The sequence below is a fragment of the Buteo buteo genome, chromosome 24 (genome assembly GCF_964188355.1).
Source record: "Buteo buteo chromosome 24, bButBut1.hap1.1, whole genome shotgun sequence".
Lineage (NCBI taxonomy): Eukaryota > Metazoa > Chordata > Aves > Accipitriformes > Accipitridae > Buteo > Buteo buteo.
Window position 1 is genome coordinate 16,920,444 of NC_134194.1, and position 12,571 is coordinate 16,933,014.

Below are 12,571 nucleotides of genomic sequence, written 5' to 3' on the forward strand. Positions count from 1 at the left end.
GACTAATGGGTACACAAAGGAGTGTTGTGAACATGTAGGAGCAGCTGTGTTGGGTCAGATAAAAGTCAAATAATCCATTAACTTATCTCCAGCATCCTAAAGTCATCGTCCTGTAAGAATGGGCAAATCATATATGTACTTTTCCCTTCTGATCTTCCAACCTCTGGTTCTTCTAGGTCTTTTCTGAGATGAGGGAAGGTGGCATAACAATATTCCTCGCTTGGTTTGCTCTTCCCATAATGATTCAGTGTTTGACTTACTTGAAATTTGCAGGGAACTTTATCATCTAGCCCATTTCCCTTCAGTTTTGTAATAGTCAGCTCACAGCTCATTATTTTATACGTGGAGTTAATCTTACTCCTCTCCAGCTTATGTTATTTTATCTTAACTGGGTTTGAATTTCATCTGCCATTTTATGGACCAGTTGCTCAGTTGCGTTATGTCCTTATGCAGTTCTCACTCAGCCCTCTTCCTAAAAAATGCAGTATCGGCTCCATTTGGAACTCTATCATACCATATATGATAGGTTTGGATTTTTTTACATACTACTTTAAACTTTCCTGTAGATAATATATCAAAAATGGCAGACTTCCACCTAGCAAGCCATGTGGCTTTTGGTTTGCTTTTAGAAAAAGGCCTGGGAATGTGATGAATTTTTGTGAGATCTCTTGGATACCCTCAGGAGGACTCTGGTGTCCTTGTCACAGTCACACTAGGTATTCAAAGAAGAATGGAAAGTTCTGGCAGTTAGTCCTGAATTTTGGGAGAGACATCATTTTTTCCTCTAGCAAGGAAAGGTGCTACTTGTATCCATTGTTTATTTTAGGACTGCTTCTTTAAGTAACAAAGACATATTTTTTGGTAATGCTTCTCCAAGCACTTTAATAAATGTTAAAGTGGAGGAATCGCACATTAGAACTTCCTAGAGACACTCTCCCTTTCTGCTGGTAACTGAATATGAAAGGGCTTTAGTATAATTCTGAGTCCAGGTCCTTGGATGCAGCAGCTTTCTTTGAGACAACTGGCTCAGCCATCGTTTAATACAAGGAGTCATATAGTCCATTCTAGCTGCATACTGACAGTGCTTGTTTTCCTCCTGCTACAAATGCGGCTGAAGGCTGGCCAACAAAATTATTGAGCAAAGGATGGTGTCAGCCTCTGTAAAACATCTATGACTTGCTGAAACTGACTTTGTCAGGCATGTTGTTGCCAAGTCCAAATTTTGTGTGAGAGGACTTGTACTGATTGTCCACAATGATGAGATACCTTGTACATAAATAACACTTGCAGAATTGCCCTTCCAAAAAAGCCTAGCTGTCCTCTGTGTTCCGGTGCTGTTAATCATAAGATATGTTAGCATAATATGGATCTCAACTGAGATTTAGTTCAGCAAATTCTGATTGTGTGTGTGTTTGTGAACTGTCTTATAACCTCTTCAGATGTGAGAGGAGCTAGGGAAGGCTTCTTACTTTTCTTGTTACAGCTACCCAATAATCCATGCTCCTCGGATAGAGGCCTGAAAGCACTAGTTAGAACCAAGTGTAGTGTTTTCAGGCACCATGCAAGTTTTTCCCATGCAGCTCCTCCATTGCTCTTTTCTGACTTTCAGACCCCTGCTATTCCTGTCTCAGGCATCTCTTGAGGAGAGCTTGTCAGTTGTGATGAATTGTGCATTCATTTTGTAATGGGGGCAAGTAGTCACTGGGGAAGAGGCCTAACACACTCGTCTCACTTGTGACTTGGGTTGAACTTGAACCTATTTCTCCAACGGAATAGTAGTAGAACATGAAACTACTATGTTTCTAGTCTTTTAATTAACTGTTACTTTATGAATAATAATTGAGATCAGTAAGATAAATTTCTGGTATTCCTGGATTTCTGTTGCAAGATAAGAAGCAGTAGCTAGTAAAGAACCACGAGTCTCAGCTGAATAACATTCAATACAAAGTAAGCATGCAATAATGTTTAATTATTTTTAATTTTTGGGGGGATACGTTTATTCTTTTCAAGTTATATGAGTTACCCATCTATATGCGCCCAGGAGTGTAAAACGCTAAGCTTCTTTTGCTTCATACAAATATTCTCATGCATTAAAACAATATACAGACCATATGAAATAAAAAAATAGATGTGCAGATAGTTCTTTGAATACATATATTATGAAATTACATGGTGCTAAGATTTATTAGGTAGGTTTTGTTTTATCGTGTCTGTGAATCATTAGGCCTGACTTGGAAATCACACTGATGTTGCTCAAGACTAAGTATACTGGAATAACAAGAGTTACATCATTGTTCACCTCATGAGTGGATGGAAGGGAAACATACAGTATTTCCACTCCCCTACAGTACAAAAGACTACATATAGCAAATGTGCTTTCAGTGTTTATTTGCTAATGTTGTTCATGATATAGTGGACCAATTTCTTTTTCACACGGAAAGAGGCGGGCCTACTACAGTTAAACTTAATATGACTAGATATATCCTGACAAAGATCATAGTTTGATGGGTTCACTTTGGATGACAATAATTTAGGGTTTAGTAAGCATGACAGCTTGGAAAATTAATGTATGGAAATATGCTGAATTCTGTTCACTTTTATAATCTTCCCATCTTTTTGAGTTGCTTAGGGAATACTGAATTTTCTAACAAGCAAGCAGTGCGTATCTTCCAGACCTCAACTGGGAAGGTGCAGTAGAAATGGGGAAAATGGTGGATCGTCAATCTGCATATTTCTCCCTTTAAGAAGGAATATCATAGAGTAAAGGGATGAGTTCAAAACCTGATTCTACCCTGCCTACTGGCAGACACTGCATTGTACTACAGGCAGATCTCTAGCACATGAAGAGACCAGAGATGTCTCATTTTAAAAATACATGGTCAAGAGTGACAGGAGAGCACAAAGGGAAGACAGAGAGCTTCCTCAGCTTGGAAACCATTGCCCATTAGACTAAACTCTGAGTGGAGTGAGCATTGGGTTTATGGCCAGAACGAGAGAAGACTGAACAAAAGAGGAATGTGGGGTGTGGGGACACTGCTGAGTCTTAGAGAACATTCAAGAAAGTTTTGCATGTAAGTTTTGTCATATTTCTGTGGATTTGTATACCTTTTGGGATTTCTTAAAATAATATGTGATTCACTCTAGCAACCTCTACCTTATGTAAGTATTAGATTGATCCTTGACAGCTCTACCACCTGGAGTGATGAACTAGTTCTCTGCTTTTGTTCTTGGTGGGCATGCAGGTTTAGCTTCCAGGTGCTTTTGCTCTGTGTGTATGTGTGTTGCTGGGGTGGGAGTGAGAGGTTTATTATTACTTTTTACATAAACCTCAAAGGTTTTACTTAAAAATTTATTGTTTTCACATTCTCATTTTTAGAGAATATAGATACACAATTCACTATCCTGAGCTACTAGATGTTAGTGTTAAATGAACCAGACAAATGTTTGAAAATCGGGTATCAGAGACAAGAACTTAGAAAATATGCTTAATCATTGAGGGGAAAAAAGCCAAACCAACCCAAATAATAACTACAAAACATACATAAGTGCTCTGTGAATTAGAATTTATGAATACACGGTAAGTGTAACAGATAAAATGGCTCTTTTTTGTGTTTTAAATCTTCAGGGATATGTTTGTCCCTGAAGGTTAATCTATAAGCTAAACGTGGAGCTCTGGAAATGTGTTCAGTTAAATGGGCTGTTTTGGAAAATCAGTGCTTATCTTGATGATCAGCTTTGGATCTAGCTGAGTATCCCAACTCAGCTGTCTGGTGACTATCCTTTGGAGAAAATGTGGCCAATACTGTAATATCTGCTGAACGTGTGTCATTGGGGAAGAAGGCAAAGCCACAGCATCACAGATTATTTAGTTGTAGTTTCAAAAAAAAACCCAAACCCAACAAAACCCCCCCCCCACCAACCAATCCACAATAGAAAACAATAGGAAACCGGCACAAATTCACTAGCCCAAATTTCTCTTCTGACACACATGCACTTAACTTTTGAGTGGATCCCTGTATTTCTAATTAAACGGGCTTCTACTTATTCCTTTGCTGGAGGCATTTTTGTTTGATTAACAGAACAAAAGGTTAATCATATAAATTTGCCATCTCGTAGCATTCTGAAGCAGGAGAGAATAGGTGGCTCCTTGTTCTCCCTGCTCGGCTGCCAGTCAGGTTTGCTATATGCAATGCAAACACAGAGCTTTCCCCTGAGGCCTCTGTGACATACTTTTCTTGACGTATTCTTGGTAGAAGGTGAACATTCCTCATGTTTGTGACTTCAGCTGTCTTAGTGGAAGTTTATAGATCACATAATGGATACATGAGCTGTGCCAGGAGATTGTCATCTTTTCTCTGTCTCTGTAAGGGACTTACAGCGGACGTGCAAATCCCTGCCCCGTTAGGAAGGAGCTTTAATTGCTCCTACCTAATGTGCATCTATGATTAAAACAGAGCAATGGAGTTATTAATGAAATCATGGCATACTTGGAAGCAGATGGATCAAAGTCTTTCTTAATACCATGTTAATAAGATCTTTTATAATTCCTTGTCTGAATTTACCTGGTAATTATAAGTTAGCAACTATAATTCTCTTGGACAGACTATTAGTTATGATTTCTTTATCTCTTTGTTGTAAGGAATGGTTCACACTTGAAGCAGCAGACTTTCATCTCTGCAAGTGACCTACATTTATGATTACGCTTGCAATAAAATAAAAAAAAATTTGCAACTTTGAATAGACACACTGAGAGTATAAAACACAAAAGTCTAATTCTCCACTATGACTTGTTTTCATTTGGGAGCTCTGAAATTCACTTAATCTTTATGCACTCTTTGCTTATGGAGGTGGTCCAGCTGAACTCTGTCTTTGGAGCCCTGGTGTGTGCGCATTGCGTGGGAATTGCTGACAGCACAAACATGCCACAAGCTGCTCTGCTACCTGGCGTTCCCCAGCCCTCTCATGACTACAGCACAGATGATGTCTCTCACTCGATGGGGAGGGTCTGTGTCAGCTAGTGACTTGTTTGTTGTTTGAGCTTTATGGACAATTTTTCAGTTTCATTGCCATACTGAAAAGAAAATTAGTTGCTCGAGATTAGACTGAAAAGCCTTTTACAATGGGGTTTTTTTTCTGGCAAAACAAAAAAGTTGTAATTGAATAAAACATTTGATCCCACATAAAATTTTTGTATGTTCTCCAGGAATTCTTGAACATTCCCTAGACATAAATTTTGAGTAGTTTCTCAGCAGAACATCCTTTCCAGGTTCATACTTGGTATTTTTTTTAAACACCGGATGCTTTAATATATTTTCAATTTTTTTTTTCCTAATAGAAAAAAAATTCTGCAAATTCAGGATGAAGGCAAAATCTGGCAACTACCCTCTTCACACAAAATGTCTCCTGATTTTAGTTACTATTCTTAGACATCTGCTTGGTCCATAGGTATGTCTAGGGGAAGGTGATGTTATGAAAGCTGTCTTACTTCTCAGCAGCTGCTTTTGTCAAAAATATGAAGGTTAAACTCTGCATAGATCGTGTGCTGAGAGATTTCCAGGATTTGGGATAGATAGATTCTGGGTGTGGGATGTGTTTTGTTTTGTTTTGTTTTCTTGGGTTTTAGGAATATGTATATGAGTTGGTCACTCCTAAATAGATTCCCTGAATTCAGAGATTATTTGAGAGGTGTCTTAAGCATTGTAAATTGCAGTTCCTGTGATTAGTCTTTTGCCTTACCTAGGCCTAACATTTAATCTCTGAACGCTTAGCTGTGCAGCCACCGCTGGTCCATTTGTGACCACAACAGCTCTTCTACAATTGCTTGTAATTGGATGCAAAATATCTGCTAATTTTATGTGGATCTGCCACTGCAGAAGTGAACAATTATAAGGGTGCCCATGATCATATGTATTTTCTGCCCCTAAACTGACAGTGAATCCTCTCAAACACCATTTTAGTATATAACTGTAAATGCTGTTCTCAGTGGTATGTAGGTTTACATACATCCTCCGTAAACAGGAAGAATGCCGATGGTGGGCGTAAAGAACGTGACTAAAAACAGCTTTGTGGGCTCTCCTATCCTCACCACTCGTCTATATTGGGAGGATGCCATAGAGATAATATGATGAAAGTATGGAGATGTATTCAGGTAGCTTCTGTTTACACAAGGTGAAGATGCACATAAATCCACCAGCTGAATGATTCAGACCTGTCAAGTCTCATGCATTATGCACAGGACTTATTCAATTAGCCCCTACCACGGTGCCTATAACTCATGCGCTTGCGAAGGCGGCGGCGTGGCCTTTCTCCCGCTCCATCTCTTACCTGTCAGGCGCAGCGGCGTGGCCTCCGCCGTACCTGCGGCCCACGCGGGCCTGGGGACGGCCACGCGGGCCTGCCTCTGGCGTGGGGACGGCCCCGCGGAGAGGCCACGGGGCCGCGGGGCCGCCAGGAAGCTCTGCTAGCAGGCAGACCTTCCCCGGCTGGGACCGCGCGTGGGTGGCTGTGGTGTGGCCCAGGCGGCCGAGTTTCATGCGCTGGATTAGGAAAAACTGTGAGGTCAAGGGGTTGGCGAAGGCCTGGGTTTGTCAGGGAAGCTTAATCTACGAAATGAAGACAGAGGCTGTTAAATCTGTTGAACTAAATAAGGTGTAATAAACACAAAATAATTGCATTACAATGTCATTAGTATACATAGGGCTAAAGCTAATTTTATAATCAACCTACAAACTAATCACAATTTAAACTCGGAGCGAGTATTTTCGGCAGCGCTTTGTTCCCGAGAACGTGTCCCCCTGCAACGTGGGAATGGGAAAGGTGGTGCGGGGTGCCAAAGTCCGAACGAAAAGCTTGCCTCTCTGTTCTGATACGCTGGACTGTTAGCATTTTCCCTTCTGTGTCTCAGCAGGTCTGATAACCGAACAAAAGTGAGACAGATTTACGGGAGGCTCCGGGGCTTTCTGTGGGGTTTTATTCCTTGCTGCCGCTGTTGCCCGTTGGCCCGGCCCGCGGACATCCCCCCGAGCCAAGTCGCTTCAGGGCTCTTTCCCTCGGCCGGAGCCCGCCCGTTCCTGGCGGTGCGCGGTGTATTGACGTTTCCCGACTTTGTGTCTCCGGCAGCGATGCACCTCCTGGGGCTCAACTGGCAGCTCCAGCCGGCGGACGGACACACCTTCAACAACGGCCTGAGGGCGGGCGCCGGCTCCGGCTCCGGCTCCGGCTCCGGCTCGGTGGCGGCGGGCGCGGAGGACGTGCCGACGGCGCCATCTGGAGGCAGAGGTGAGGCTGCGGCCGCCGCCGCTCCGCGCGGGGCGTCACGCGTGGGCGGAGCCTGCGCTGAGGGACGGCGCCGGCGGGGCGGGGCGGGGCGGGGCGGGCGGCGTCCGCCTTCCGCCGCTGGCGGTGGGTTGCCGGGTCCCTGCCCGGGTACGGCGGGTCTTGCTCTGTCCCGCCAACGCGCCTCGTGTCTAGAACGTGGTCCGCCAGCGAAGGGGTGGTTCCCTCGGGCTCTGGCGAGGAAGCGCTCCGTCAGGAAAACGTGCGCTCGCCTGGCCCGGCGTCCGGTGGCCGGGTGTAGCTTAGAGAGCTCAACGAAGAAGAAAAAGCTCGGCTTGGCGGGAGAAGGACACCGTAGTGCTCGGGAGAAGTCAGGAACTCTGGCTTCCAGCCAGGACCACATCCCGGGGTTGGTTCTTTCTCAGATGTGATTCTAATAGGAAACATCAGGGACAGCGGAATTTGACCCGCGGTAAATAACGTGTCCTGCGATGTTAGTACGAGCAATGCGGGCAACAAATGGATCCTTTTCCTCCTAAAGAAAAGGTGTTTCAGCGGAGGGTGGTGGAGACAGGGCAGTGAGAAGAACGAGGGAAAATCCAGAAACAGAAATACTTTCTCAAACTGAGAAAACTTTATTTTTTTATATATATATATAAAATACAGAGAAATTACATGTCATGAAAAGCACTTTCATCATTTAAATTGAATGCTTTTTACTGGTGAGGTTCAGGTGTTTTCTTTGCTACATCGCAATAAGGCTTTTCCTGGTTATTACAAAAACCATGATAAGAAGACAGAACAGAACGTTTCAGTTAGTCAAAGGACTTCACGGGCCATAGTGTACTATGGAGGTGGGATGGGGTGACTGAAACAAAAGTAAGAGCACTTGCTATTGGTCAACAGAAGAGTTTTGTTCAGAGCTGAGCATCATCTGGCTCTCAGGACCTGCAGCTCGTGTTAAACTTGCTGATTGCCAAATCAAGTGTTAGAAACAAATGCTAACTCAAGATACTTGCATTGGATGTATTGGAAAAAAATCAGGTAAAATGGAGCTGGGAAAGGAAGCTGAGTTGTTCTTTGGTGTGCCCGATCATTTCATGGATTTGCTGATGTTTTCAGTAAATGATGATGCTGCTCCTCAGCTTCTTCACATTTTCTGTGGAGGGACTGATTTTGGCTTCCTTCTTTTCATGAAATCCTACATCCTAGTGGTGGCAAAACCCTGGAGATTTTTAGACAGCTCTTTGTTGGCTTGGCTTTTATTTCTGACTGACTGTAGGTCAAACTGGACGAACAGTGCATCCCTAAGTACAAGGCAGAATGTTTATATTACTGCTGAACTTCTTCCAGATTGTGCACAGGTGAGAGACCCGACAGTTTTAGGCAGGAACCTGAAGAGCTCAGGTCTGCAATTATGGTCACTTAGCAGACAACTGCAGTGTTTAACAGGTTTCCAAATTCCCTCCCCTGCAGCTTTTTGTTGCCATCTCTGTGCAAATATAGGGCAGCAGGATTGTTGAATTGGAATCTGCTCATCTGCCTGGGGCACTTCAGTGCAAATTCTGGCAGTTTATCCCAGCCCCACTCTAATTAGCTTTGCACATTTGAAGAGGCTGAGATGCCGGCTGTTTGGGGAGTGGTAACCTCCTGTAGAGGAGATAAGGAGAGGGAACTGCTAGCTGTGTCTTAAATTGCTGCAGTTAGCTTTCCTCAGAGCATGTTGGAAAAGTTTACTTGTTCTTCTGACATTTTGTAGAAGATTGCTGAAATGTTGATAATCTGGGGAAAGGGGGGGAGAACAATATTTAGGCAAGTAATCTTCCACAGTGGAATAATATGAATGACAGGTTTGGGTAAACACAAGGATTATCTGAAAGACAAATTCTTATAAGAGGGAAGGGTGAAAAGTTTTTCTACCTCACCTTTCCTTTTATTATGTCCAAGTTAATATTGCTATCCCAGCAGTTTTTAGGAAAGCTTCTGACAGCTTTTAACACAACAACCATTTCAGGGCTCAGGGCTCTGGCTGTGGAGAGTGACCTTTCTATAATTGACACAACTCAGGATGAAGCCATTCTTTTCAAAACATGGGTCTCCCAAAGAAACCTTTAACCCCTAGACTGAGAACGGCCACTTAAACACAAGCTGTGCCTACTCAGCAAGCAAGGCATTTTAAAGTAGAGCAATTTGAAAGGAAAAAAAAACCCAGATATTTCAATTTGATCTGCTTGTTCCTTATTAAGAGACTAAATTCTGGTATGAAATAATAAAACTGCAATTTAAGAGGGATGTAAATTACCTTATTACTGCATTTTCCTATCTGAATGAAAACAAAATTCACTATTAAGATAACACAGTTGCAGGTTTTTTGTAATTACACACTACATCTCACTAATACTGGGGATGTCTGAAAAGAGTAGGCAAGTGCAATGGGTAGAAAAATCCTCAGCGCTGCTGTAAAACTGCAAGTGAAGTCCACCATGCTCTGACTGTAAACAAAGCACAAGATAGCTTTTTGGGGTTGCCTTTAGGCTCTGGAAGTTGTGCTGAACTAGGGGTTTAGAGTATGAGACAAAAGTAAAGAAAAATTCCTTTCTTAATACAAATGATAAGGTAGTATCCCTTCATAGTACATAAAAACCAAAAAGTTGGCACTGCCATGGAATTGCTACAGGCATGAGGTAGGTAGTAATGACAGTAAAAAAAACTTTCTGAGAGTGAAACCCATTTGTCTGTTACAGTTGCATAAGGATAATGTTAGAATATTGGTGTAATAAATCTAAATTAGGGGAAAAAGAAAAAAAAAAAACAAGCATGTTTGGGAATAATTGCTTCTTCACAAAGAAGTGAATTAGATGACCTTATGGGATTTTTTGTGCCTGGATTCTGTTAATCTATGCCAAAAAGATATTCTACATTTAAAATTATGTAGTAGGCTAGGCACACATTTCCATAAAATCTGTGATTATCTATGTGCTGTTTCCTTTCTAATTGACAGAACATACTATAAAAGTCAACTTTAATCATTTCAGAGGACACTGAAAATAAACTATCATTTATGTGGAAATATCCAAACTAACTCCAGCTGCAAATCCAAGTAAAGGATGCTATTGTGTAGAGTTTTTTGTTTATGACATATTGTCTTTGGTGTGTTTACAAATTTAGCAGATTTTCTACTAATTCAAAATTGACTTAGTATTTTTTATCTTGATTATTTGCTAAAGATTCTATAAAGCTGAGAAACACAGGAAGAGATTGTGGTCTCTGATCCTAGAAACCCACATTTTAAAAGACACCAAAGATAATTATGGGCAAGGATTGTGGACCTGAAAGATCACTTCAGGTACCATACATTGACTAACTGGAAAAGTTAGATTTGAATTTGTGTTCTGATACTCACGTAATCCAGAGTTTGCATCTCCTTGGACCAACCAGCTGGATTCAGGTTCATGCTCAGTTCATGAGATATTTCACTAGGTCTACCACAGCGTGTGGATTTCAAAAAGACAATTACAGTTAATTAAATGGTAAAGTATTGAAGTGTCATGAAAAATACTTGTTTCCAGTTATCAAAATCAGCTTGTTTCCAGTTATCAAATTCAGCATTGTAAATATAATGGCAATAATGAAATGAAGTTAAATTTGCTGTTAAATTTGACACCATCTTACTTGCTTGAGATGAGAGAAGGGGAAAAACAGATTTCTACTAATCTAGCAGAAAATTGCCCTGAATAGATATGGAAAGATAAACTCAGCACTCTTTGTGAAGCTGTATAGGTTGTCTTCAGCTCTCTCCAAATGATGTTGAGACCTCTGCCAGATGCTGCAGCTTCAAGACACATTTTGGTTTGCACACAGAAATTATTATTTTCTGATAGTTAAGATATTTTATTAGCAATGCAGCAGACAGGCAAGGTTAAAGGAGTAACAAAATTATTAAATGGGAAGATTTGCCACCCTTGCATATTGATGAGCTGGGATTCAGATGCGAATAGAATAGGCCCTGACTTGACCGTCTGAGACACTGGTACTACCCCCAACTGTGTTTCTGCTGAAACCTAATCCTACTCATCAGACAGTATAAGGACCCAGGAACAACTGGAGGGAACTCTTTGTCATGTTGCAAAAGGTAAAAAGATTAAAAACTCGTACCTCATTAACAATGTAAACAACATGAATCTTTTGGTTTCTACTATTTCCTTTCAGATGCTTTGAAACAGATGATCAAAATGTAAGAATAATCAATTTATTTTAAATGTCACTTCTGTTACCCTCATTCAATTTAATCAAGACATGCCATCATTTTCCAGGTGGATTAATCTTATTAAGTAGTTACGTGGCTAGTGTAATGTAGTTCTTAATTAACATGTTAGCAAGCAGAAGTATTAATATGGACGCTATGAAGGCTTGCAGATGTGGTCTTCTGACAATATACCAGGCTCTAGGGCTGTTTTAGCAAAAGCAAAACATTTGCCTAAGTTCAACAGATCAGGAGAGGAAATTTATTTTCATGATTGTGTTGATGGTGATATTACGAGTTGCTGTTTTTAAAGTTAGGTGATGAAGTGTATTATATACCATCAGAGATTATTGTTATGTTGATGTAGAAATTCATGCTAGTATATATTTGTTCTTTGTGAAATACAGTGAACTAACAGATCTTACTTTTATTTCAGTTATAATTTGCTTTTGAGTCTGAAAACAATGAATCTTGTGAAGCCATGCCCACATGAATGTGAAGGTGTGCCTAAATTTTTAGGTGTATCAGGGTATTAAGGCATGTTTCTTAATTCCACCTGTAGGGTCAGATTGTTTGACTTCAGCTTAGCCAGAGCAGTGGTCTTAAGAAGATCCTCTCTTTGCGGAATTTCTTTCCTTTCACCACATCAGAAGTATGGGATACTGACCAGAAAATCTGAGATTTTGATTTTGTTTCAGAAGCTGTTTTAGCGGACTCCTGAAAGCTCATATAAATTCAGAAGCTTCTTTCCTCCTCACTTTACAAAATAGACCTCATTAGTACCTCAGCATCTTCAGCACAACTGAAGTTCAAGATGTGTCATAGCAGCTTCTCCAGACAAACTCTCATTTCCTGGCTTTTTACTTTATTGTAGCTGTGGGAATTTGTTTTGCATCCGCAGTCAATCTATTGTACACATTTTAAAAAGAATCTTGTTTTCACTTGGGTCCTAGGGCACTTAGGTATTAGTAGGAGATATTTTGAAGCCTAAGTTCATGCAGGAAGCGATCAGTGTGGTAATAGTGCATAGCACTGATTTTTCCACTGAAGAAA

The 12,571-nt window shown here is 41.1% G+C and overlaps 1 protein-coding gene across 3 annotated transcripts in view; it reads left to right on the forward strand.

The window, feature by feature from the left end:
• Positions 1–12,571, forward strand: part of TENM2 (teneurin transmembrane protein 2) — a 545,903-nt gene that overhangs the window by 406,204 nt on the left and 127,128 nt on the right. For all 3 annotated transcript variants that reach the window (XM_075056250.1, XM_075056251.1, XM_075056252.1), the window contains one exon: positions 7,120–7,278. In XM_075056250.1, coding sequence (XP_074912351.1) covers positions 7,120–7,278 — 159 coding nt within the window. The remainder of the gene's footprint in view (positions 1–7,119; positions 7,279–12,571) is intronic.